Source organism: Euprymna scolopes, chromosome 22, assembly GCF_053919585.1.
Source record: "Euprymna scolopes isolate OS-2025 chromosome 22, ASM5391958v1, whole genome shotgun sequence".
NCBI classification, from domain to species: domain Eukaryota; kingdom Metazoa; phylum Mollusca; class Cephalopoda; order Sepiida; family Sepiolidae; genus Euprymna; species Euprymna scolopes.
The window spans coordinates 109,736,401-109,763,900 of record NC_136503.1 but is presented as its reverse complement, the minus strand read 5'-3'; the positions used below and the strand labels follow the sequence as shown (position 1 = coordinate 109,763,900).

The 27,500-nt window shown below is 30.5% G+C and overlaps 1 protein-coding gene across 1 annotated transcript in view; it reads right to left on the bottom strand.

Moving 5' to 3' along the window:
* The window catches only part of LOC145243628 (reelin-like), a 280,927-nt gene that overhangs the window by 161,779 nt on the left and 91,648 nt on the right, over positions 1–27,500 (bottom strand). Inside the window, exons 19-24 of the mRNA XM_080106652.1 lie at positions 26,128–26,367; positions 24,916–25,215; positions 17,089–17,226; positions 14,914–15,097; positions 13,111–13,316; positions 450–609 (exon numbers count right to left, since the gene is read on the bottom strand). Coding sequence (XP_079962778.1) covers positions 450–609; positions 13,111–13,316; positions 14,914–15,097; positions 17,089–17,226; positions 24,916–25,215; positions 26,128–26,367 — 1,228 coding nt within the window. The remainder of the gene's footprint in view (positions 1–449; positions 610–13,110; positions 13,317–14,913; positions 15,098–17,088; positions 17,227–24,915; positions 25,216–26,127; positions 26,368–27,500) is intronic.

The window sequence follows — 27,500 nt, the reverse complement described above, 5'->3', positions numbered from 1 at the left end:
TATTATTATTATTATTGTTGTTGTTGTTGTTGTTGTTGGTTGTTTGTTTTACGGCATATCAAACCTTTTCATATTATTTAATGCTGAATCCAGTGATTTTGAAGAAAATTTCTTTAATAGAATGTATATATATATATATATATATATATATATATATATATATATATATTGTTTTTTTTTTAAGTTGGTTTCTATTTAACCCATGGTTGGGACCCTAACAGGGACTATCACTCGGGGGCAGAGTGAACCTGGGAGCAATGGCAATTAAAGGGTGGTTCCACACTCCCCAAAGCCCGCAGCTGGAGCCTTACCATCCGATATAGTTTAAGGTATTATTATTATTAATAATAATAATAATAATAATAATAATAATAATAATAATAATAATAAGAAGAAGAAGAAGAAGAAGAAGAAGAGGAAGAAGAAGAAGAAGAAGAAAGGAAACTTACATTAAAGTCATCATCCAGCATTCGTATTTTTTCATAGCGGCCAATATAAATGCCATCAACTGCCCACTGGTCAGTTCCTTCTCCCGAATGCATCGGTTGCCACCATCGAAATCTCGTGTTGGTCGTTTTGGCATCTTCAGGTAGTTTCACGTGGACGAACCTGACGGTTGATATTTACAAAGAATTAAGATTAAAAGAAAAGATATAACGATTCAATTCATCCACTTAAACACTATTTATTTGTATGTCTGTATTTGTTTTACTTATATTGCGTTAAAATCAATTGAATATTATTTTGTGAAATCGGCATTCGCGCTTGATATACATAACAAGAAAATACGTTTAACTTTTATTTTAATACGAGCAGACCACCCGGTATTGCCCGGTCGTAAAATACGCTTAACTATGATATTATAATTCATGCAGATTTCGTATTTATTTTTATAGAACCAATTTTCTATTGATTATTATGTTGTACCTGATATATAGTAGTGATCTTAGAAGCAGAAAAAATGACTTGTGCGCCATCAGATAGAATCGAAACACAAACAGATACATTTCTATCCTTATGCGTTAGCGTATGAGTTAAATCCAAACATACAGAACAGCAAAAAATAGCGTTGTTTAACGTATAAATTTTAATGAACGCACCCCCAGAAACAACAGATATATTCGATTTACGCCAGACCAAGGTCAATGTTTTGTTTTAAATGTTAACCCGTTAGCAGTTATTTTACCAAACCAATCGAAAGTGCGTTACATGTCAAAATGCACCGTAAATCAAATTTCAACTCTGTGGATCAAATATTAAGAGAGAGGTTGGATAGAGATTTTTAGGAGACACACCCACAAGTTCACTATATATATATATATATATATATATATATATATATATATATATATAGGATTTATTGTTGGCGTTTTTAAAAATAACAGCGTTTCGATGTTGTTAATATCGCTAAAAACAATGTTCAATCCTGACCTAAGCTGACTCCGGCTTAAAGCTAGAAACATGAATGTCCATAAGTATACTTTTATGCACGTAATAATAATTAATATATATATATATATATATATATATATATATATATATAGCTCCCCTCTTTGGTAGAGCACTCTCGTAAATTATCTTACTCGCTACTTAATTTAGCTGAAATAATGCGAAGCTCGCGATTTGTTTACAAACAAACGTTTGAGCCCTCTACGAGTAGCGGACGGATGTTTATTTAAATAATCGTTCGGACAGGTTAATTTCGGCCACTGATTCCGTAGTCAAGGGGTAGGACTGCCGACTGTCGTCACGACGGTTCTAGGTTCGATCCTCGGCTTGGGAGAGGTGTTAGTCTAGCGGCACTGATGAGTTGTGAAACAACGAAACAGGTCTGTATGTCGATGACTAAAATATATTTTATATATATATATATATATATATATATATATATATATATATATTAAATATTAATATATATATATATATATAAATATTAAATATTAATATATATATATACATATATATATTAAATATTAATATATATATATATTAAATATTAATATATATATATATGTATATATATATATATATATATATATATATATATTAATTTCCGTGTAGTAGAACGTTTTCATTTTAATTCTATGGAATTATGCAGAATATAGGAACTATGCATAAATAGGATTCAGTGTAATAATGAAATGAAACCAATTATCTAATAACAAACCATAAAAATGAATAAGTAATTAATTAACACTTGTTTTTAAAAGGAATATTCAAATTAGTTAACTTTCATGTAGTTGCTCTCCTATTTATGACTGAGTATAATTCGTTTTAATTATTTTTAAATAAAAAGGGCTGGGATTTAATATCAACTTTATCAGTATATGGATTGTCATTTTTATTTTTTTTACACAAAATAATTTCCTGGGTGAAAATATGAGCAACAAAAATATCTTTAATTTATTAATACCAATAAAATTATGAAGTCTGCGTTCGCGTTTGACATTTACAAAAATAAATAAATGAATACGTTTTATTTTTAATTTATTTATATCAATAATATTGTGTGGTCTACAACAAGCTGTCTAATCCAGAGGGTCTAGCCTCCAAATTAAAACGTGACCGATAGATCAACAGACAGAGCCTCTTATAGATAATCGTGGACACATCATATTATTTCAAACCTATATATACAGTGAAGCTTTCAGGATATTAAGATTCCTGAGTGTCCAACATTTGGACTGCTCGGCCTAAATTCACAAGAACATGACTTGAAATAAATACATAGAAAATACTGCCAAGTCTGCGCTGCAAATACAATGGACTTCCTCTGTTATATTTTATCTTTCCCATTTGTGTTTAGACCATTATACACTCGTGTTCTCATGAACCCAGTGGATACGGAGATAGAATATTCACTGCTGCTGCCTCTTCCAACAACATTCATCTATCTATTTCACTATTTAATTTACCTTTGTGTAGTATAGAGTTCCTTATATATATATATATATATATATATATATATATATATATATATATATATATATATATATATAGAGAGAGAGAGAGAGAGAGAGAGAGAGAGAGAGAGGGAGAGAGAGAAAATAAATGACAAAAAACTATATTCCAAAATTCATAATCTTAACCATCTTATAATTATTTATTCCTTTAATTCAGTTGACATTTACAATTATATATATCGGCTGAAGAGAACTTTTTTATCGGCTAGAGATAGCTATTATCAGATTTGAAGCCGACGGTACCGATGACCTATCTCATCTAAACTTTCTGTAAATAAAAATATAAATAATACGCTCTTATTTTTGGAATTTTTTCCTTATAATAGAGCACTCTTCTGTGCTGGAATCCTTTCATCCAAAATATAACTAAGTATATATATATATATATATATATATATATATATATATATATATATATATATATATATATATATATATATATACATAGACAACTACTTCATTTACTCACATAAAATTAATATACAAAAGTATTTTATAACTTACTATATATATATATATATATATATATATATCTGGTCATCTACATACAGTTGGTCATCTACATACAGTACTGTTTCGCTGTTTCACAGCTCATCAGTGCGGTTAGACAAGCATATATATATATATATATATATATATATATATATATATATATATATATATATATATAGCTGAACGTCTTTGTGTGTGTCTGGTCACGAATAGGCTCCTATATGGTTGACTATTTTTTAAACTGATTACATATAATGATAGAAGATGTATCGAGACACACACAGGAATAGGTATGTTTGATCTGGCAGAACGGTAGTTCATTAAAGTTGTGAGGTCTGCGATCGTGCCTGATCCACGTTTTTTTTTTAATTTTTAAATTTTTTATTTCCATACTTTGTGGATCAGGCACGATCGTAGAATCAAAAACACTTGTAAACGTTTTTTTTTTTTTTTTTTTTTAATTTTTTATTTCCATACTTTGTTTACAAGTGTTTTTGATATAGATGTACATAAGAATACTTTAATAAGTATGTTTTAACTTAAATAGGGATGGTATAATAAAATTATGGGGTCTGCGTTCGCGCCTGGCCCCCATAGAATGGAAATAGGTACACACTTTAATAAAGACTTTTCATATCTATCTGCGTAAGTATACTTTGATAATTATGCTTCAGTTTGAAGAAATATGGTATAATAAAATTATGTGGTGTTCGTTCGCGCCTGACCTCCATAGGATGGAAATATGTCACAAAGTTTAACAAGGTTTTTAAATATAGATCCACAGAATATTGTGATAAGTGTGTAGCGGTCTAGGGTATAGAAGGAAATGCGTGTTCATCTCACGTTCGGGTGTCGCCAATTTGTAGTGGACTGGTGGATATATTATATATAGGACTCAGTCGTATAAAATAGGAGAAATGATTTGAATTGGGAAAGGAAAAGTGAATTGCTTTGAGGAAGAAACGAATAACGCGTTTATTTGAATTAAACGAACTAGAATTTATTTCGTGAAGAAACACATGAAAGAAAAGCGTACAGCACGCGTTTAGTTTGGCTCGCGTCTCTCGTTGTTTACTGGTGAGAAAGAAAGTCTATTGTCGTAGAGAGAGAGAAAGAGAGAAAGTCAATCCAGTTTGGTGTGCGTCTCTCGCTGTTAGCTGGTGAGAAGGAAAGTCTATTGTAGTATATATAGAGAGAAAATGAGAAAAAGTCAATTCAGGCCATGGAGATAGAAAACGTGTAAGGTGTACGTACTGTCTGTTAACTCTTGCCCCCACACATACAGTAGCAGGTGGCATGAGGCGCACGCCTGCCGGAACGGCGGCGGCTGGTCCGTAGACCACTCAGCTCGGAAGGCAAGTTGGAAAAGAGTAGGAAACAGCTTGTCTCTTGTTTTTATAGTTGTTTCCGGTGGTCTTTTGCGCATGTGTGGATTTCCTTTGAAAGGGGAAGTGACGTTGTCCATGTGTGCGTACGTGTGAGCGTATGTGAGTACATGTGTTTACGTTAGCGTGTGTGTGTATACACGTGAATGTGAGTATATATACGTGAACGTGAATATATATGGACGTGTGTGGACGTGCGCGCGTATGTTTGTGTACGCGTATGTATATGACAAGTAATATAGCTTGAGATGAGAACACGTGTTTTTGTGTGAGACTAGAAAAGGCTCCCACAAGTGTTTCAGTGTGAACAAGTATGGTATAATAAATTATGGGGTTTATCTATTTTATTTTTACTTTCATCATATTTTGCTTTGGTTTTGATACCCCCAAATTCGAAGCTATCTCTTTACAACCCTTCCTTTTCATAACCTATCATACTTTAATAAATCAGAGTCCATTTTCTGTAGGCTGCTTTTGAACCCAGTCAACGACGGGTACTTTTGCTAGCGTGTATATATATATATATATATATATATATATATATATATATATATATATATATATATATATATATATAATTGGTAAAGATACAAATAATCTTTAAGCAAAACAAATCTGTATACGGTTAAGTGGAGCAATTAATATGAAAAATAAAAGATAACAATTCAAAGTTAAATAAAACTTTATTACATTATCATAGGAAAAATGAAAAAAAGAATCTGTCTTTTCCTTATTGATCTGATGATATAATGAAATTTTATTTAACTTTGAATTTTCATCTTTTTTTTCTTCTGCACATTATATATATCACATATATATTTTTTTATATATGTTAGATATTATATATATATATATATATATATATATATATATATATATATATATATATTAGGCGTTTCGGCGATCGGTTTTCGATCCTGGCTTGAGGTAGTTGCTTATCTAGCTGCACTGATGAGCTGTGAAACAGCGAAACAGTAATGTATATGGATGACTATAATGCTCCCTATCTTAGGTTGAGCAGATTGGGAAGTGATGTACAAAATACCATTGGCGTAGAAAGCGATACTCTTTGTGTAAACAAATTAAGCTTAGGTATTTGGACAATGTCAAAACATTGTTAATTTACTGCCCGCATAGCAGCAGCCGTATAGCGCAACGGTTAGAAGCTCCGACTGTCGTTTGGGCAATCGGGCTTCGATCCTGGCTTGAGGTAGTTGCTTGTCTAGCCACACTGATGAGCTGTGAATCAGCGAAACAGTACTGTATGTGGATGACTATATGTATATTATATATATTATACATATTATATATGTATTATACTAGCATTTCAGCCCGGCGTTGCCCGAGTGTTTGGAGGTGTATGTTGAGCAAAAAAAACAAAAAACAAATCGGCCAATTTTTGTAACTTTGACCCCTATTATGACTCCTTAACATTTACTCTCTTGGACTAAAATCAAGTTATTGAGTTAGATCCGTGTCAAGGGAACCTATATTTAAAATGTCAAGTGTTAATACCCAAAATTGTCGGAGGAATTTGGTAGAGTTCTCAAAGGTGAAATCGTTGAACTTTGACCCCTTAACAGCCAAATTTCTGTCCGAAAACCAATCACATAGATTTTCCCAAATCTCACTATCCTGTATATCAAATTTCGAGCCTGTAGACTTAAAATTGACAGAGTTATTGTGTAGGGAAATGTACAGAGACAGACACACACACACACAGACACTTTCACTTTTATAGATATTTATTATATATATTATATATTATATATTTATTATATATATTATTTATATATTATATAGGATATATATATATAATCCATATATTTTTTATATGTTATATGTTATATATATACTAGCATGGGTGCCCGGCGTTGCCCAGGTGTTTGGAAGTGTGTGTTGAGCAAAAAAAAAGTGGTAGTAGGAAGAAGGCAGACTCGGATCTGTACCGTGAAGTAGGAAAAGAACGGAGAAAAAAACGGGACGTCTTTGCTGTTACGACCACCGCCAAACAGGAAGTGACGTAAGTTTAAATTAAAGCTAGACAATCGAAAAGAGGAGATGACTTTCGAAAATATCGGCGAAAAAAGCGACCCCTCCCTGTAGAAAAGTGCCCAGTTGAGAGTGAAGAAATTAATGTTTTTAGCCAATTTTTTGGTATTTGTCGTCTGAAGCGTCGAGCTTAAACACGATACTAATCTTGTGAAAATCCATCGCTGCTGTCGAAAATTTTAGGCAGACATGCAAACATACATAGATTTATACATGTGTAGCTTAAATTTTCGATCCAAACCGATTTTCTTATATATTGGGCTGTGGAAATGCATTCACTAGCAAAAGATCTAGCTAATTTGCATACATATATATATATGGAAACAAAGCTTGCCCTATCTCTGAATACCCTTTATGTAAAATTTCAAATGTTTAGACCAGAAATTGTCTGAGTAATTTGGTAGAGACCGCAGAGGTCAATTTTTTTTTTATTCGACCCCTATTATGACCCCCTTAACGTTTATTGTTTTGGGCTCAAATCAAGTTATTAAGTTAGATCCATGTCCAAGGAACCTATATCTAAAATTTCAAGTGTTTAGACCAAAAATTGGCGGAGGAGTTTGGTCGAGTGTTCAAAGGTAAAATTGTTGAACTTTGACCCCTTAACAGCCAAATTTTTTGGCCGAAAACCGATTACAAAGATTTTTCCAAATCTCACTACCCTGTATATCAAATTTTGTGGTCTGTAGACTTAAAATTGACTGAGTTATTGTGTAGGGAAATGTACACATACATACATACATACATACATACATACATACATACATACATACAGTCAGACACTTTCACTTTTATAGATATACTAGCATTTATGCCCGGCGTTGCCTTGGTGTTTGGATGTGTATGTTGAGCAAAAAAAAAAAAGCAGTCAATTTTTTTTAACTTTGACCCCTATTATGACCCCTTAACATTTATTGTTTTGGCCTCAAATCAAGTTATTAAGTTAGATCCATGTCCAAGGAACCTATATCTAAAATTTCCAGTGTTTCGACCCCAAATCGTCGGAGGAGTTTGGTAGAGTTCTCAAAGGTCAAATCGTTGAACTTTGACCCCTTAACAGCCAAATTCCTGTCCGAAAACCGATCACGTCGATTTTCCCAAGTCTCACTACCCTGTATATCAAATTTCGAGTCTGTACACTTAAAATTGACAGAGTTATTGCGTAGGGAAATGTACACACACACACAAACACACACACACACACGTTCACTTTTATAGATATACTAGCATTTCAGTCCGGCGTTGCCCGGGTGTTTGGATGTGTATGTTGAGAAAAAAAAGTGGTAGTAAGAAGGCAGGCTCGAACCTGTACCGCAAAGGAGGAAAAGAACGGGGAAAACACCTGACGTCTATACTGTTACGACCACCGCCAAATCGGAAGGGACATTTTTTAAAATTTAGGCTAGACAATCGAAAGGAGAGGATGACTTTCATAAACATCGGCAAAAAAAGCGACCCCTCCCTGTAGAAAAGTGCCCAGTTTAAGATGAAGATAGTAATGTTTTTAGCCAATTTTTTAATATTTGTTGTATGAAAGGTCGAACTTCCAAACGATACTGATCTTGGTAAAATCCGTCGCCTCTGTCGAAAGTGTTGGGCAGACATGCAACACATACATACATACATTTATATATTGGTAACTAAAAATTTTCGACCCAAACCGATTAAAAAGCTTGCCCTATCTCTGAATACCCTTTATGTAAAATTTCAAATGTTTAGACCAGAAATTGTCTGAGTAATTTGGTAGAGACCGCAGAGGTCAATTTTTTTTTTATTCGACCCCTATTATAATCCCTTAACATTTATTGTTTTGGGCTCAAATCAAGTTATTAAGTTAGACCCATGTCCAAGGAACCTATATCTAAAATTTCAAGTGTTTAGACCAAAAATTGGCGGAGGATTTTGGTCGAGTGTTCAAAGGTAAAATCGTTGAACTTTGACCCCTTAACAGCCAAATTTCCGACCGAGAACCGATCGAAAACATTTTCCCAAATCTCACTACCCTGTATATCAAATTTTGTGGTCTGTAGACTTAAAATTTACGGAGTTATTGTGTAGGGAAATGTACACAGACAGACAGACAGACAGACAGACAGACACTTTCACTTTTATATATATACTAGCATGGGTGCCCGGCGTTGCCCGGGTGTTTGGAGGTGTATGCCGAGGAAAAAAATAATACGGTCAATTTTTTTTAACTTTAACCCCTATTAAATATTAATTTATTATTTTGGGCTCAAATCAAGTTATTAAGTTAGATCCATGTCTAAAATTTCAAGTGTATAGACCCAGAATTGTCGGAGGAGTTTGGTATAGTTCTCAATCATCAAATCTCCACACTAACGTAATGTACTTGCAATAACCCTTATCCCTGAGTGGCTTCCGGGCCTTGATAAGTGGTGACCACTGTGTAAAAAAAAAGGTCAAATCGTTGAACTTTGACCTCTTAACAGCCAAATTTCTGGCCGAAAACCGATCACGTCGATTTTCCCAAATCTCAGTACCCTGTATATCAAATTTCGGATGTGTAGGCTTAACATTGACATAGTTATTGCGTAGGGAAATGTACACAGACAGACACACACAGACACATCTACGTTTATAGATATACTAGCATGGGTACCCGGCATTGCCAGGGTGTTTGGAGGTGTATGCTGAGCAAAAACAAAAAAAAGATCAATGTTTTTAACTTTGACCCCTATTATGACCCCTTAACATTTATTGTTTTGGGCTCAAGTCAAGTTATTAAGTTAGATCCATGTCCAAGGAACCTATATCTAAAATTTCAAGTATTTAGACCCAAAATTGTCGGAGGAGTTTGGTAGAGTTCTCAAAGGTCAAATCGTTGAACTTTGACCCTTATAGCCAAATTTCTGTCCGAAAACCGATCACAAAGATTTTCCCAAATATTAAATTTCGAGTCTGTAGACTAAAGATTGACAGAGTTATTGCGTAGGGAAGTGTACACAGACACACAGACAGACAGGCAGACACACAGACACGTTCACTTTTGTAAATATATAGATAGATAGATAAACTAATAGATTAAACAAAAATATATACGCATACATAAATATATATGGAAACAATTTTTTGTTTACTGTAAAGATTTTACGCAAATATTATGCAAGTATAAATCATGTAGAATATCTGCATGAATATAATTACACGTAATAGCTAACTCTAGATGATCATCCCATAAGAAAACCGAAAAAACTAATAGGGAATTAATCAAAATGAATGTTTAAAAGAATATGCAAATTAGCTAGATCTTTTGCTAGTGAATGCATTTCCACAGCCCAATATATAAGAAAATTGTATTTTCTTTTTTAAATAAATAGAAAAGATAGTTTTTAATATGAATATCAATACACACAAAAGAAAAACGAATTGATAAGGGTATAGATAGATAGATAGATATAATATCCACTGTCACTTCTTTTAAGACTGAGAAATTCACCAGAATCCAATCCGGTAAAAATAAATCGAATAAAACAAATAAATAATTTCAAAAACTACCTGTTAAATATACCCGGGGGACCGAATGCATGAGAAATTCAAACAATTATACTTAAAAGGATGATTAGAAGTTTTAAAAGATCTCTCGGTTGGAATATCTGAGTTAGCAGGTGGATGTTTGGAATCCGGTAGGATACTTCATCCCTAGCTTGAACAAACTGACAAGAATTGTTTTTATAAAATGTAACTTACGATTTAAGAATGGTAACGAATTGCAATAATGAATAATTTCATGGGAATAAAGATAAAAACAGTAAAAAGTACAAACGAAAAAAAAGCAGTAAAAAAGTACAAACAAAAAAACAGTAAAAAGTACTAACAAAAAAAACAGTAAAAAAGTACAAACAAAAAAACAGTAAAAAAGTACAAACAAAAAACAGTAAAAAAGTACAAACAAACAAAAAACAGTAAAAAAAAGTACAAACAAAAAACAGTAAAAAGTACAAACAAACAAAAAACAGTAAAAAGTACAAACAAAAAACAGTAAAAATGTACGAACAAAAACAGTAAAAAAGTACAAACAAAAACACAGTAAAAAAGTACAAAAAAACAAAAAAACAGTAAAAACGTACAAACAAAAAAACAGTAAAAAAGTACAAACAAAAAAAAACAGTAAAAAAGTACAAACAAACAAAAACAGTAAAAAAGTACAAAAAAAACAGTAAAAAAGTACAAACAAACAAAAAACAGTAAAAAAGTACAAACAAAAAACAGTAAAAAAGTACAAACAAAAAACAGTAAAGAAGTACAAACAAAAAACAGTAAAAAAGTATAAACAAAAAACAGTAAAAAAGTACCAAAAACAGTAAAAAAGTACAAACAAAAATAAAAAACAGTAAAAAAATACAAACAAAAAAAACAGTAAAAAGTACAAACAAAAATACTAAAACAGTAAAAAAGTACAAAAAACAGTAAAAAGTACAAACGAAAATAAACAAAAGTAAAAAAAATGCAAACAAAAAACAGTAAAAAGTACAAACAAAAAAAGTAAAAAGTACAAACAAACAAAAAACAGTAAAAAAGTACAAACAAGAAACAGTAAAAAAGTACAAACAAGAAACAGTAAAAAAGTACAAACAAAAAACAGTAAAAAGTACAAAAAACAGTAAAAAAGTACAAAAAACAGTAATAAGTACAAACAAAAAACAGTAAAAAAGTACGAAAATCAGTAAAAAAAGTACAAAAAACAGTAAAAAAGTACATAAAACAGTAAAAAAGTACAAAAAACAGTAAAAAAGTACAAACAAAAAAAACAGTAAAAAAGTACAAAAAACAGTAAAAAAAGTACAAAAAACAGTAAAAAGTACAAACAAAAAAACAGTAAAAAAGTAAAGCAAACAAAGAAAAACAGTAAAAAAGAACAAAAACAGTAAAAAAAAGTACAAAAAACAGTAAAAAAGTACAAACAAAAAACGGTAAAAAAAAGTAGAAAAATCAGTAAAAAAGTACAAAAAACAGTAAAAAAAAGTACAAAAACTGTAAAAAAGTACAAACAAAAAACAGTAAAAGTACAAAAACAGTAAAAAAGTACAAAAAACAGTAACAAGTACAAACAAAAAACAGTAAAAAGTACGAAAAAAGTAAAAAAGTACAAAAACAGTAAAATAGTACAAAAACAGTAAAAAAGTACAGAAAACAGTAAAAAAGTACAAACAAAAACAAAACAATAAAAAAGTACAAAAAACGGTAAAAAAGTACAAAAAACAGTAAAAAAGTACAAACAAAAACAGTAAAAAAGTACAAACAAACAGAAAACAGTAAAAAAGTACAAAAACAGTAAAAAAGTAGAAAAAACAGTAAAAAGTACAAACAAAAAACAGTAAAAAAGTACGAAAACAGTAAAAAAGTACAAAAAACAGTAAAAAAAGTACCAAAAAACAGTAAAAAGTACAAACAAAAACAAAACAGTAAAAAAGTACAAACAAACAAAAAAACAGTAAAAAAGTACAAAAAACAGTAAAAAAGTACGAAAAACAGTAAAATGTACGAACAAAAAACAGTAAAAAAAAGTACAAATAACAGTAAAAAAGTACAAAAAACAGTAAAAAAGTACAAACCAAAAAACAATAAAAAAAGTACAAAAAACAGTAAAAAAGTACAAAAAACAGTAAAAAAGTACGAACAAAAAACAGTAAAAAAGTACCAAAAACAGTAAAAAGTACAAAAAACAGTAAAAAGTACAAACAAAAACAAAACAGAAAAAAAGGACAACCAAACAAAAAAACAGTAAAAAAAGTACAAAAAACAGTAAAAAAAAGTACGAAAAACAGTAAAAAAGTACAAACAAAAAAACAGTAAAAAAGTACAAAAAACAGTAAAAAAGTACAAAAAACAGTAAAAAAGTACGAACAAAAAACAGTAAAAAGTACGAACAAAAAACAGTAAAAAAGTACAAAAAACAGTAAAAAGTACAAAAAACAGTAAAAAAGTACAAACAAAAAACAGTAAAAAAGTACAAAAGACAGTAAAATTACAAAAAACAGTAAAAAAGTACGAAAAACAGTAAAAAGTACGAAAAACAGTAAAAAGTACGAACAAAAAACAGTAAAAAAGTACAAAAAACAGTAAAAAAGTACAAACAAAAAACAGTAAAAAAGTACAAAAAACAGTAAAAAGTACAAACAAAGAATAGTAAAAAATTACAAACAAAAAAAGCAAAAAAAAAAACAACAAAAAAACAAAACAAAACGAGGCCTTACTTTGGTTTTCGATACTCCGTGTGGACAAGTTCTTCAAGCAGCATCCACGAAATGCCAGCATTGGTTGAATACTGCAGGAGGATTCCTTCTTCCGGTCGGTTGGCGCCGTTGCAATCTTTACTACTTCCGCCAATTCGAATGTAAAACTGAATGTAATCATCGTCCGTTGTGTGAATGTCCGTTGTCTTCAGTTCTCTGAGACCGTCCTACGAAATGGGATGAAGCGTAAATTGCATAAATAGAATGTGTCAATCGTCGGTGCTTTTGTAGCGCAATCACGACCTTCCTTAAGCAGGCCTGTTCGCCCGAAAAAGGCGTTTTACACTTTGGTACAATCGAGACATACCGAAAAATTATGATATTGTGTCTAATCATGACCTTCGTAAAACAGGCCTGTTCGATCGAAAATTATGTCATATACTTTGGTAGAAACGAAACATACGTTAATATGGCAATTAATGATAGTTTTTTTTTTTTTAAAGTTTTCTAAAACTTAAAAAAAATACATTTAAAAAAGAGAAGAAAGTAAAAAAGAAATCCGCAAAAATAAAACAAATAAAAACGGTGGATTAATTTTCCGTCATTGTTTTGCAAACTAGCCGATAAACTTTGTCAGCTATTTGTCAGCTAACCTTTCCAATATAATGGTTAAAAATGAAAACAACTCAATACAAATTTGAAATAATAAGAAAATGTAAAATAAACTACAAAAAAACAAGAAAAAAAGAAAACGAGAAATAAATTACTTTAAAATAAAAACAAGCGAAAAATAAAAAAAAAAAATAAACTAGAAAAAAAAATATTATTCATTTTATGCACCGGGCCTTCTTGCTTGTTCGTTGACAAAATTTCTTAAATGCATCCTTTAATCGTATAATGTTACTTTTAGTCAAAATCGAACTGTTCCTTCTTTAATTAGATGTTTTCCATTTATCGATTTTTTTTATACTTATCAGAGGCATTCCGATACATATGTAGGAACGCACATTTGTCTATAAGGAGTTGTTTAGCGGCCTTCTGCTATTCAACGAAACATATGTAAGACATGCTTCATAAAAAGAAAAAGAACTTATGAGTGTGAATTAATTACATCTTTTGGTTTTTGGAATAATAACTAATGATATACATGCTTGGAAAGTGAAAATTTACTTTCATTGAGTTTAATAGTTGTTACAATTCGAAATCGTAAGAATATATATATATATATATATATAAATATATATATATATATATATATATATATATATATATTTATATATATGTAGTGTGTAATATCATAGTTCTCCAAGTTCCAAAGATCAAGTTTTCTAAGTTGGTAATTTATTGCTTTTTAAAAGGTCACCGTTACAATATTGTTTCGTATTGTGACTACAAGTCTGCAAAATTATGTTATTGCTGCATATTTAGTCACGTACTCATAAGATGTTTACCTTAAAAACATAGAAAAACACAATTTTAAATAATTTACATTAATCTTACAACCGACACACTGCTATTTCTTCTTTCTTTTACAAAGATTACGATTATACTCGACTTCGAGTCCTAACAACAGTCAAGCTACGCTGAAGAGAGGTAGGACCCTGAAACACATGTACGTAGATTACTGTTTTTAAAAATAATAAATAAATAAAATAAAAAATATGTCCAAATAAAAAATGGGCGACTTTCTAAGAAAGCACCAATTCTCTAAGGTGGAGACGTTAACTTTAATATCGTTTAAAAAATCAACAACAAAAACTATATATATATATATATATATATATATATATATATATATATATATATATATAATCCTTGTCTCACCTTGTAGAAATACATCGATTCGCCAGAGACAATGGTTCCGCATCCTTCAAAACCGCTGACCGTGTCTCCTCCTTTTATTTCGAAATCATCTTCTGGAGTGTAAGTAGTTCCAAAATCAGCTTGAATACCATTTTTGGCACGACGATTCGGCTCACAACTTTCTCCATCAAAACCAAGATCACATCTTAAAAAAAGATAGAATTCATATTTTGCAAATCGTTCATTTTTTTTCATAAACAACATTAAATATTTGGCAACATTAAATATTTAATTCTTCCTTGGCATTTTTAGCTAGGATCAAAGTGTAGTATCTGTTCTGATACTACCCATTGCCTTTTCTGATCTCGATCAGTGGAGGAGAAATTCTTCTAGATTGAGGCATTTTTAAAATTTTTTGTTCCTATTCAGAGTGTTCCTGTTTGAGGAGCTGGATTTTCTCCACATTAAAACCGATCTTGTGTCTAACTCTGCCCTCGTAGGGAGGCAAGGAACATTAAATATTCAAAAAGAAATACAATTGAGAAATTATTTTAAAAAAAATCAATTTATCTTAATAAACACTGTTGATACAAAATTCAAATTTAAAATTTAACATAAATCTTGTACGTGTTTGGTCTTTTAATTTTATTAAAAACTACACAATACCGAGTCAAACACAAAATTGAGTATACTCAACATCAAGTACACTCAACATCATCTTACCATCAACGCTTACCCTGTGAACTCAGAGTATGGGAAATTCCCATATGCACAAAAAATTAATGAAAAAAAAAACCCTAACTAAGGGTAAGGATAATGAGTACACGGATAAAATGATGTTTAAAATTATTACAAACTTGCCAGAATTTGAACCTGGAATCTTCTGATCCATAGTCAGACGCGTTATCTATTGCAACAAAAGTCCTGTCCGTATGCCGCAAGATGTTATCGCGACTGTATGTAGACAGTGTTAAATTCCATTGACATGGAGAGGTAACTTTTTCAACCATTGCACGAAGCGGCCTAAAACTCTTATTTCGGGCTTTTTGGTGTGACTCAGTGTTATCTGTTACGAACTATATATGGATAAGGACAATCTAGTGACTCAAACGTTTCAGGGAAAAGAAGAAATTTTCAATTCGGTGCATCTATTCGAAAGTTTTATTGGTATTTATACACACACGTAAATGAATAAATAAATAAACATTTAGAATTTTATTAATAATATTAATTAAATTCAAATTTTAGACCCATAAAAAGGGTCTTCGTCAGGAAAATTGCGACAATATATATATTTTCTTTCTTGTACATGCCATGTTGGTGGTAATACTTGGCAGGTCTTCAGATGTTAAGGAAGATCGAGATTTAAAAAAAAAATTGATACAGTATGAAATGCTGGTTGTACTTTAAAAAAAAAATTGAATTCCAATTAATTAACAGTTGATTAACAGTTAATTAACAATTAATTAACTGTTAATTAACAATTAATTAATGCTTATTAATCAGCAGATTTTCTATTATTTTGACACACATGCACGACCTGTGCTTCATACTGTATCGAATATTTAACATTCACACATATTCCAGGCATTATCATCAACATGGTACGTACAAGAAAGAAAAATATATATAGTATTGAAGAAAGATAATTACACTACCACTAAGTCTGAATGGCAAACATACACACAGACACAGACACGCACACAGACACAGACACACACAAATATATATATATATATATATATATATATATATATATATATATATATATATATATATATATATATGTATTCGAGTAAACCCTATGGATTAAATTAAGGGTCCATTAAACATTCTGTGCAGATTCCGAATTTGACAGAAAGATTCTTGGATAAGAAAAAAAAAACAAAGGTAAAAAATTAATTTCGAGATGATAGGTGAGGTAGAGGTGTCTTGCTCAAAGGTGTCTGAGGTAGTTGAGTATCATTCCTGAGCCAAATTCTATTTAATCCGGCCGGTACTACTATTCTAGGATAAAGTTCCCCACTCTGGAGAGGACTCCCAACCGATTGCACTTTAAATTCATACACAGGACTCATATAACTGATTGAAAAAATAATCATATAAGAAAATAAGCACATCGTAAATAAACAAGCATAATAGGTAACAGGCATGAAATAACAATTAATTGTAAGAGAAAATCAATATAATACGAACCTGCAGATTCCTCTGTCGCAGATTCCATGTCCGTGACACATAAACGGACATTGCTGACCAATGTAGATTCGGTTAACTGACCAAGTATCTGTCGGACTCCATTCATACTGTATTATCCGGAATTTGGTGGCATGAGACCTTCAATAAATTAATAAATAAAAATAGATTGTTTTGTGTAACAATTATTAAAACAGACTTAGAATTCGTAATACATGTCTAAAATCTGTCAGCTGTAAAAATGGCTAATACTTTTGGGGAAGGTATGAGCCCAAACTTCTTTCCAGCTAAAAGTCAGTCTTAGTTCTGATGACTTCAGAGAAAGATTAAATATGAACAGTATTGGGACATGCATGCAGAAAAGTAGACTTTGATGGTATGGCCACATTGAAAGAATGGATGCGAGTTATTGAGTTAGTAGATGTAGAACAGTTGAGGAAGCAGGTTCAGTTCACCGGGGAAGGCCAAGGAAAACATGAGAGGAAGTGATAAAAATGAACCTGAGGGAAAGGGAGATGAATGAAGACCAGATCATAGGTTACTTTTAAATCAATTTCTTAAAGCTGTTCAACACATGCCAACATGTAAGATGGACGTAAAACCGATGATGATGATGATGATGATGATCGTGATGATGTTATAACGATGATGATGATGATCGTGATGATGATGATGATGATGATGATGATGATGATGATGGTGATGATGATGATGATATAACGATGATGATTATTATTATGATGATGATGATGATGATATAACGACGACGATGATGATGATGATGATGATGATGATGTCATAACGATGATGATGATGATGATGATGATGATGATGATGATGATGATGATGATGATGATGTAAAAATTAAAATAGTATTAAAAATTGGAATGTATAAGACCCGTTTGGACTGGTCAGTGTGGTTGTGTCCAATTGTCTTTGTGGGTCACATGGTCGGCTAAAAAGCAAAATCAATCACCACTCGTTTCAGGGCAATGTAAACCAGTTTAGATAAACTATAACACTAAGGCCTACGTCCTCTTTTCCCCATTTCACTTGTCTTTGGTATGACCATAAAGACATCCAATGGTGAGGTCCCATTTGGGAGCATTAGAGAATGTGGAGTTGCTCCTTAGTTACCACTTTGGCCCTTAGTGCTATATCTGTTAAGGCATCTGGTGTTTCAGATCAAGATGTCTTTCTGACCAAACATTGATGTTTTTGTTCCCTTTCCTTTGCAAAACTCAATCATATTTTCTAAACCACAAAAACAACAATTTTCTTCTATAAAAACAAACTGAATACCATGAATAAATATTTGAATACATAAAGAAACTGAAGAAAATGACTAGATTAAGCATTAAATAACCCAAAAATGGTTGGTATGCTGTAAAACAAAACAAGCAAACCAAACTAAATAACCAACATAGCTTGATGGAAAATATTACAATTCTTTTCCTAATTTTTTGATTGAACGGATATTTTACTTATTTAGATATTTGGGAAAAGACATAAGCTTCATAAATTGATAAATAAATTCATAAATAAATTCATAAATAAACAAATTCATAAATAAACAAATTCATAAATAAATAAATTCATAAAAAAATAAATCCATAAATAAACAAATTCATGAATAAATAAATAAATTCATAAATACATAAATTCATGAATAAATAAATTTATGAATAAATAAATTCACCTTCTATCTACATAAATAAAATGAACTCATTTTTTCCCGTCGGATTTTGACCTTAATAGGATTAAAAATCAAGATATTTCATGCAAATATAATATGCACAAACGGCAGAACAATATCTGAGGTGTGTTATAGGCTTATTATTTCTCAAATTCCTCGATAATCTTAGATTTCTATACTTTTTCTGCTGAGAAGTCACGGCCAAAATCGGTTAAGATCAATGGAAGTGGTAAAATATTTTCTCTCTAATAAATTCCTCCTCCCCCTGCCACCACTTAACACCGTTTGGGGATCGTTCACAAGGAACAGTTGAGAAGAGAACACCGGTTTGGCTTCGTAGTTCTTTCATGTGAAGTTATTTAAAATCACTAAACTAAGCTGCAGTGCTCTGTGGCGTAGTGGTTAGCGTGCTGGATAATTCACATTATATTTTCACGTTCGCGCCGACCTACCGTAGTCGTTTTTTTTTGTTTTTTTTTCCTAAACAACTGGAATGTACTTTTCTTGGTGGCCGAACTGTTAACGTTGCAGATGTTTTTGTTTTTTTTCACACTTTATTTTCCTACTTTTACTCATGACTCCGGGTTTGATCCTTCCTACTTACCTACCATAACATTTTTTTAAACTCCCCCCCCCGTCCCGGAAACAAACACTCGGGCAACGCCGTGTACCCCCGCTAGTGAATAAATAAATTCATGAATAAATAAAGTCATGAAAACAAAATCCATAAAAAATAAATTCATAAATAAATAAATTCATAAACAAATTCATAAATAAACAAATTCATGAATAAATAAATTAATAAATAAATTCATAAATAAATAAATTCATAAATACATAAATTCATGAATAAATAAATTAATAAATAAATTCATAAATAAATAAATTAATAAATAAATAAATTCATAAATAAATATATTCATAAATAAATAAATTCATGAATAAATTCATAAATAAATAAATTCATAAATGAATTCATAAATAAATAAATTCATAAATAAATAAATTAATAAATAAATTCATAAATAAATAAATTCATAAATAAATAAATTCATAAATAAATTCATAAATAAATAAATTCATGAAAAAATAAATTAATAAAAAAATAAATTCATAAAAATAAATTCATAAATAAACAAATTCATGAATAAATAAATTCATAAATAAATAAATTCATAAATAAATAAATTCATGAATAAATAAATTTATGAATAAATAAATTCATGAATAAATAAATTTATGAATAAATAAATTCATGAATAAATAAATTTATGAATAAATAAAGTCATGAAAAAAATAAATCCATGAAAAATAAATTCATAAATAAATAAATTCATAAATAAATAAATTCATAAACAAATTCATAAATAAACAAATTCATGAATAAATAAATTAATAAATAAACCAAATTCATGAATAAATAAATTCATAAATAAATAAATTCATAAATACATGAATTCATAAATAAATAATTTCATAAATAAATTCATAAATAAATTCATAAATAAATAAATTCATAAATGAATTCATAAATAAATAAATTTATACATAAATAAATTCATAAATAAATAAATTCATAAATAAATTCATAAATAAATAAATACATAAATAAATTCATAAATAAATAAATTCATAAATAAATAATTTCATAAATAAATAAATTCATAAATAAATAAGTTCATAAATAAATAAATTCATAAATAAATAAATTCATAAATAAATAAACTTATAAATAAACTCATGAATAAATAAATTCATAAATGAATAAATTCATAAATTCATAAATACATAAATTCATAAATAAATAAATTCATTAAAAATAAATTCATAAATAAATAAATTCATAAATAAATAAATTCATAAATTAATAAATTCCCGAATAAATAAATTCATGAATAAATAAATTCATGAATAAATAAATTCATGAAAAATAAATTCATAAATAAATACATTCATGAATAAATAGATTCATAAACAAATTCATAAATAAATACATTCATAAAAAAATAAATTCATAAATAAATAAATTCATAAATAAATAAATTCAGAAATAAAAAAATTCATAATTAAATAAATTCATAAATACATAAATTCATAAATACATATATTCATAAATAAATAAATAAATTATTGAATAAATAAATTCATGAATAAATAAATTCATGAATAAATAAATTCATTAATAAATAAATTCATAAATAAACAAATTCATAAATAAATGAATTCATAAATAAACAAATTCATAAATAAACAAATTCATAAATAAATAAATTCATAAATAAATAAATTCATAAATAAATAAATTCATAAATAAATAAATTCATTAATAAATAAATTCATAAATGAATTCATAAATAAATAAATTCATAAATAAATTCATAAACAAATAAATTCATAAATAAACAAATTCATAAATAAATAAATTCATAAATAAATTCATAAATAAATAAATTCATAAATAAACAAATTCATAAATAAATAAATCAATAAATCATAAAAAACCCATCATTGATCATTTTACTGTGGTACATTCTGGTTACTTGTTTATAATTGTTCGATACAAGTGAAATAATCCACTCACAGGGCATGGTCAGTTGGTTGGTTGATTTTGTTTTACGGCATATCAACCCTTTTCAGGTTATTTAATGCCGAATCCAAAGATTTTGAAGAAAAATTTTTTAATAGAATATTTTTGTTGTTTTCAAGTTACCGGTTTCTATTTAACCCATAGTTGGGTTAAATAGAAACCGGTAACAGGTACTACCACTCCAGGTAAGAGTGGGCCTGGGAGCAATGGCAATTAAAGGGTGACTCCACACTCCCCAAAGCCCGCAAGCTGAGGCCTCACCACTGGATATAGTTTAAGGTCATATCCAGGACCAGGGGCATGGTCAGGTATTCAGAAGTGTGTGAATAAGAAAACTAAAAGTAGAAAATGGATTGTGCATTTGCTTTTGGCAGCCTCATAACTCTTACTTCCCTTATTTTGTCCTTTAGTCCTCGCATTCCATAAATTATGTTTCTGACAAAGGGGGAAGAATTTCTGTTTTCTAGGTTCTAATCTATTTATATAACACTTATTGTTGGCAAGTTTTGAATCTTGAAGTTGTATTTTTTTACTTTTTTTTTTTAGCTCTTACATCAAGTGGCTTCATGCCTTGTCTGGAGCGCTTTCCATTAAAAATAATATACTTGCCCAATATTTAACGATATTAATTTGGGTCATATCGACTTATTAAAGTATTATTATTTTAATTACTGAATATGACCTGCAATGTACTCGAAAGTTTAGGCTAAATTGAAAGAACGACATTAAAAAAAATCAATTGAAATCTTTCTTTGTTCCATCTTTTAGAAAAAAAAAAAGACACAATCAGTTCTCCTGGGAGCACTTGACTAACATTAAACAGCTCTATGTCGTTCCAATATGCAATGAAGCACGTCAAAAAATGTATTTACTTACGTATATTTGTTAGCTTTTAAAATTGTTCTTATCATTTTGTTCTAGATGGAGATGGGGCATACTGCCGGTGCCAGACAATCATCTGTTACTGCAAACATTCAAACCAAGAGATTTAAAAAAAAATGTTTTAACCGTCTCTTTAAGTGCTATTGTTTGTCTCTGTCTTGCACTTTGTTCACCGGGTATATATGCCGGATATTTTTTTAAAAGTTTTTTCTTTCATAAGTCCGGTTGTTCTTATAATTACTGAAATTATATAGATCTTCCTAAGATTCCAGTTTCTTTACATGTTGTATATAATCTATCTATATAAAAGCCAAGTACGTCCAAGGATGGAATACTGCTGCCATATCTGGGCAGGAGCTGCCAAAAACAGCCTATCCTGCCTTGACAGAGTACAAAATAGACTTCGTGGCTTAATGGGGGATGCCCTTTTCTCTACTCTGCAACCTCTCTCCCACAGAAGAGACGTTGCGAGCCTATCCTTGTTTTATCGTTATTTCCATGGCAGGTGCTCGTCTGAACTCTAATCTCTGGTCCACCCTCGCCAATCTTTCACGAAAAACACCCGTCTAGCTGAATCCACTGTGAAAAATTTCCCCCACTCTTTAACTGTGCCTAAATCAAAACGTGGATTCCCTGAACAAAGCTTCTTTCTTAGAACTGCACGCCTGTGGAACTCTGTTCCGTCTGCCTGCTTCACACCTGACTACAACTTGGATGTCTTCAAGTCACACGTTAACAAATTCCTAATGAACCGCCCCCTTAAGTAAACACTTCATCAAATCTCCACATTAACGTAATGTACTTGCAATAACCCTTATCCCTGAGTGGCTTCCGGGCCTTGATAAGTGGTGACCACTGTGTAAAAAAAAAAAATAAATAAATAATACATTGGTATTTTGTTATCATTTCCCTCTCGGGTGATTGGAGATACTTCTACTAGGGTTGCTTCTTTCTTTTTCTTGTCCTATATCAGTATATTTATGTATGAGGTGCCTTCAATAAGTTTCCAGACTTTTCTTACGTAATCATTTTCACTTTAACACATCGTGCATTAAATTAAGTAGGTTTAAATGTGCAGTGCTTTCAGAAGCTTTTATGGAACACATTTTAATAGAGTGTTCCCTTTAAACGAGACACTTTCACTTTCAAATAATAATTTAAAATTGTTTCAGATTCTTGAAAATTCAGTATGTTTTGCTACATCTTACGAGATGTCTGACCAATTTTTATGATTTCAGGTTCAAATGAACAGCTACAGCAGGAATTGGAATACATCCTATTAAAGCCTGATTGTCACAGCTGGTGAATTTCATAAATGCAATCTGGGCGTGAGGACATTTTAGAAGAACGATATGCAATAAAATTCTGTTTTAAACTTGGGAAAAATGTCACAGAAACGTATGGAATGCTTCAGGCTGCTTTTGGACCATCTTGCATAAATTGAGCATCAGTTTTTGAGTGACATAAGAGATTCAAGGAAGGCAAGGAGTCTGTGGGGGATGATAAGAGGTGTGGGAGGAGTAAGGAAATCAGAAGACTATAGTTGATTGGCCAAATAAAGAATTTCATTGATAAGGACCGTCGTGTGTCTATAGAGACGATAAGTGCACAGTTTGCTGTCAGTGTGGGAACTGTACACACAATTATTTGTGAGGAATTAAAGATGCGAAAGATTTACGTGAATACACCAGTCCACAAATCCATCCTTGTCACAGACTATTTGACCAAGATGGGCATCAAGACAGTTCCTCATCCTCCCTATAATCTAGACTTCATTCTCTGTGATTTTGGTTATTCCCTAAGCTCAAGGAAAACCTTAGCGGCTCTCGTGATGAGACAATTGAGGAAATGAAAGAAGCTGTGATGAGGGTTACTGACATGCTCACACTAGAGGACTTCCATTGGGCCTTCCAGAAGTTGTTAAGACGGCACAAGTGCATTGCAGCCGGAGGCGATTACTTCGAAGGGTACTAGAGTTTCATGTGTGTACTTTCAATGAAAGTGCCTATATGAAAAAAAGTCTAAAATCTTATCGACAGCACGTCGTGCTACATTACATAATCATAATGGATTGTGTATGACTTATTATAAACTGTTTTTGCTGGTATACGTTTCCAGATACGTGACTGTAGGAATTGTTAGCTTGTTTATGCATCTACATATGTATGTGTGTCCCTATCGTTATAAAGTTGTTAGAAAAATCTACATAAAGAAAAACTAGATCTGAACTAGTGATGAGACGATTCTGATATTATTCCCGATTCTGATATAATTACCGATTCCGATTTCGATCCTTTATAAATCTCTAAATATTTAACTATAAAGTTGTTATTTTGTCACTATTATCGTAAAAGCATGCGTTAAACGTGCAGATATTTTTCTTAAGTGTAAAATTACACTTGTGGTAGATGATCAATAGAGTCTCATTTTACTGGTAGTTTAAAATCAATAAATATTTATTATTTCATAATTACAATAAGCAGCAGAAGGTTTTGCTTTAAATAAAATGAAATAAAAAAGACAACTAAAAGAATCGTTTTTAACATCGGAAAATAGACACAATTTTTTCTGATTCCGATACTGATTAATCATCCCAACACTAAACTGAACTGGATTTGAACCTGCTCCGTCAAAGAGAAGAAATGTATTATCGATTTATATTTACCAAGTGTCCGGTGGAAGTTTCACGGTGATTCGATTCCAATTTGGATATTGAGAAAATTCGTAAACAGTTCCTGGGTTGAATTCCTCACAGCTAGTCGGAGGAAGACAAGCCTTTTCGACCATCTCCCAGTTGAGTCCATGGTCTGTGGAATATTCTAAATATATTTTATTGTTGATTCCTGGAACGTACGGATCTCCGCATCCCATCGAGAGGTTGAACTGGATCATATAAGATGGACCGATCTTCATTACGTCCGTCATGATGTATCGAGCTTCTCCTTTCTTCGGTTCATCTACGAAACTGTAAAGAAATAATTAACGTTTAGTTGTACAGCATATAACCAGTCTAGGTTATTTAACAAGATGAAACACAAAGACGATTACATACAATTCGTTATATACAATTAATTGAACCAAAGTTGTTACTTAAACCTTATCTAGGGAAGTGATTGAAGATCATACCTTTCAAAGCATTCATCGATCATCATAGAAGGTTGATAGAGACACCAGTCAGAGTGTGTGCGGACCACATTTGGTGCTTTGACCAGGATACGACTTTGAGTGACCTTTGCAGCAAACTGAACCACACACACACACACACACACACACACACACACACACACACACACGCACACACGCACACACATACATATATATATATATATATATATAAGTGTTAAAAGAAAAATTCAACAAAAACTTAAAAACTTAGCTCAATTTCATTATAAATTTATTTCAACCCTGTGTGGGCATCTTCAGATGAGGCGAACTAGTCAGGTTTATAGCTGACTTAAAAGCTTTATTTTCAAATTTCACCTTTACGAAATCGCGTTTCTTTCTCCCACTTATTTTTTAGTTGAATCACTTAATGATAACTAAACAAAACAAATAAAGCACAAAACAACAACAACAAAAACAACAACAACAACAATAAAACGAAAACAACAAAAACGATGATATTATGTTTCCAAAATAGATCGATTAGACGACCGTATCGGTTTTTCAGTTGGAAAAGCTAAACTCTTCTAAACTTTTCCACTTATTGAAAATGATGTGAAACAAACAAAACAAAACAAATCACTTGACCTTGAACCTTTAAGTAGTCTTTTTTTTTTTTTTGCTTCTTACATCAAGTGACTTCATGCCTTGTCTGGAGCGATTTCCATAAAAACATTATTTTAAATAATAAAAAAAAAAAGTCTCGCTTTTTTACCCGATAGTTTTTGGTACTCCACAGTAAGTATCGATGAGTTTTCCTCGTGAAAGGCTGAGGATTTTTATCGGTTCTTCCAATTCCTTAGTTTCAACATCCAACGTATGATAAAGAACATCGTTCAAACTGATGTCGTCCAGCGCCCAAACGTCGAGTCTTGAACCAGAGTGCTTAGGCTGTGACCAACGGAAACGGCAATTGGTTCTTTTTGCCTCATCCGGAAGATGAACAGAATCCATTCTGAAAAAAGAAAAGAAAAAAATATATATTTCTTTTTTTTTTTCATATATATATATATATATATATATATATATATATATATATATATATATATATATATATATATATAATGGGTTAAGAAATTCCAACGAAAGAAAGATGTGTATTTAAATAAGTCACCAACAATGTGTATTTTTTAACATTATTTTATTATTCCGTGTCTTGGTTTTTCATTGAGAATTATGTTTAGATCATTGTTTTTATTGTTTTTAACGCGTTTCAGACGTTCTGTGAAGCGTCCTCTTCAGAAATTTTGAAAATAATTTCTGAAGAGGACGCTTCACAGAACGTCTGAAACGCGTTAAAAACGATTTCAATGATTTAAAAACATTATTACAATAATCTAAACATAATTCTCAATGAAAAACCAAGACACGGAATAATAAAATAATGTTAAAAAATACACATTGTTGATGACTACCCCCTTATTTAAATATATATATATATTTCTGTGGAAATATTTTTATTCACTTGTATTTGCTTATAATATATACCAATCCTTATTTAAGAAGCTCAATGTAATTACAGAGCATGAATTAATGAATAAATGACAAAAGTCTATATTCCAAATTTCATGATGTTAACCATCTTACAATTTAGTTCTTTTAATGCAGTTGATACTTACAATTCTTGACAGTATCTGTTTCGTCGCACAAAATCAATCACTTAATTATTATGTCAATCGATGAATCTATCTCTTTAGCCCTTAACTCATCAGAAGAGATAGCAACAATCAATCCACCCAAAAGAAATAAAATGCGTTTGGACATGATTAAAAAATCCGAAAATTAGAAGAGAAGAGCTGTAAATACCTTATAGTTTGCTTACATTATGCCATTTTGAACTTAGAAATAAAGTCACTAAACCCACATATTCGTATAAACAAATTATGTTATATATATATATATATATATATATATATATATATATATATATATATATATATATATATATATATATAATAAAATAAAAATAATACATATATATGAATTTTATTCTCATTTTATTCCAATTGGAAATGGTGGGGCATCCTATCGGATACCAGCCATTCATCTGCTATTTCCTTCATTCCAACCAAGATATCTTTTTAAGAT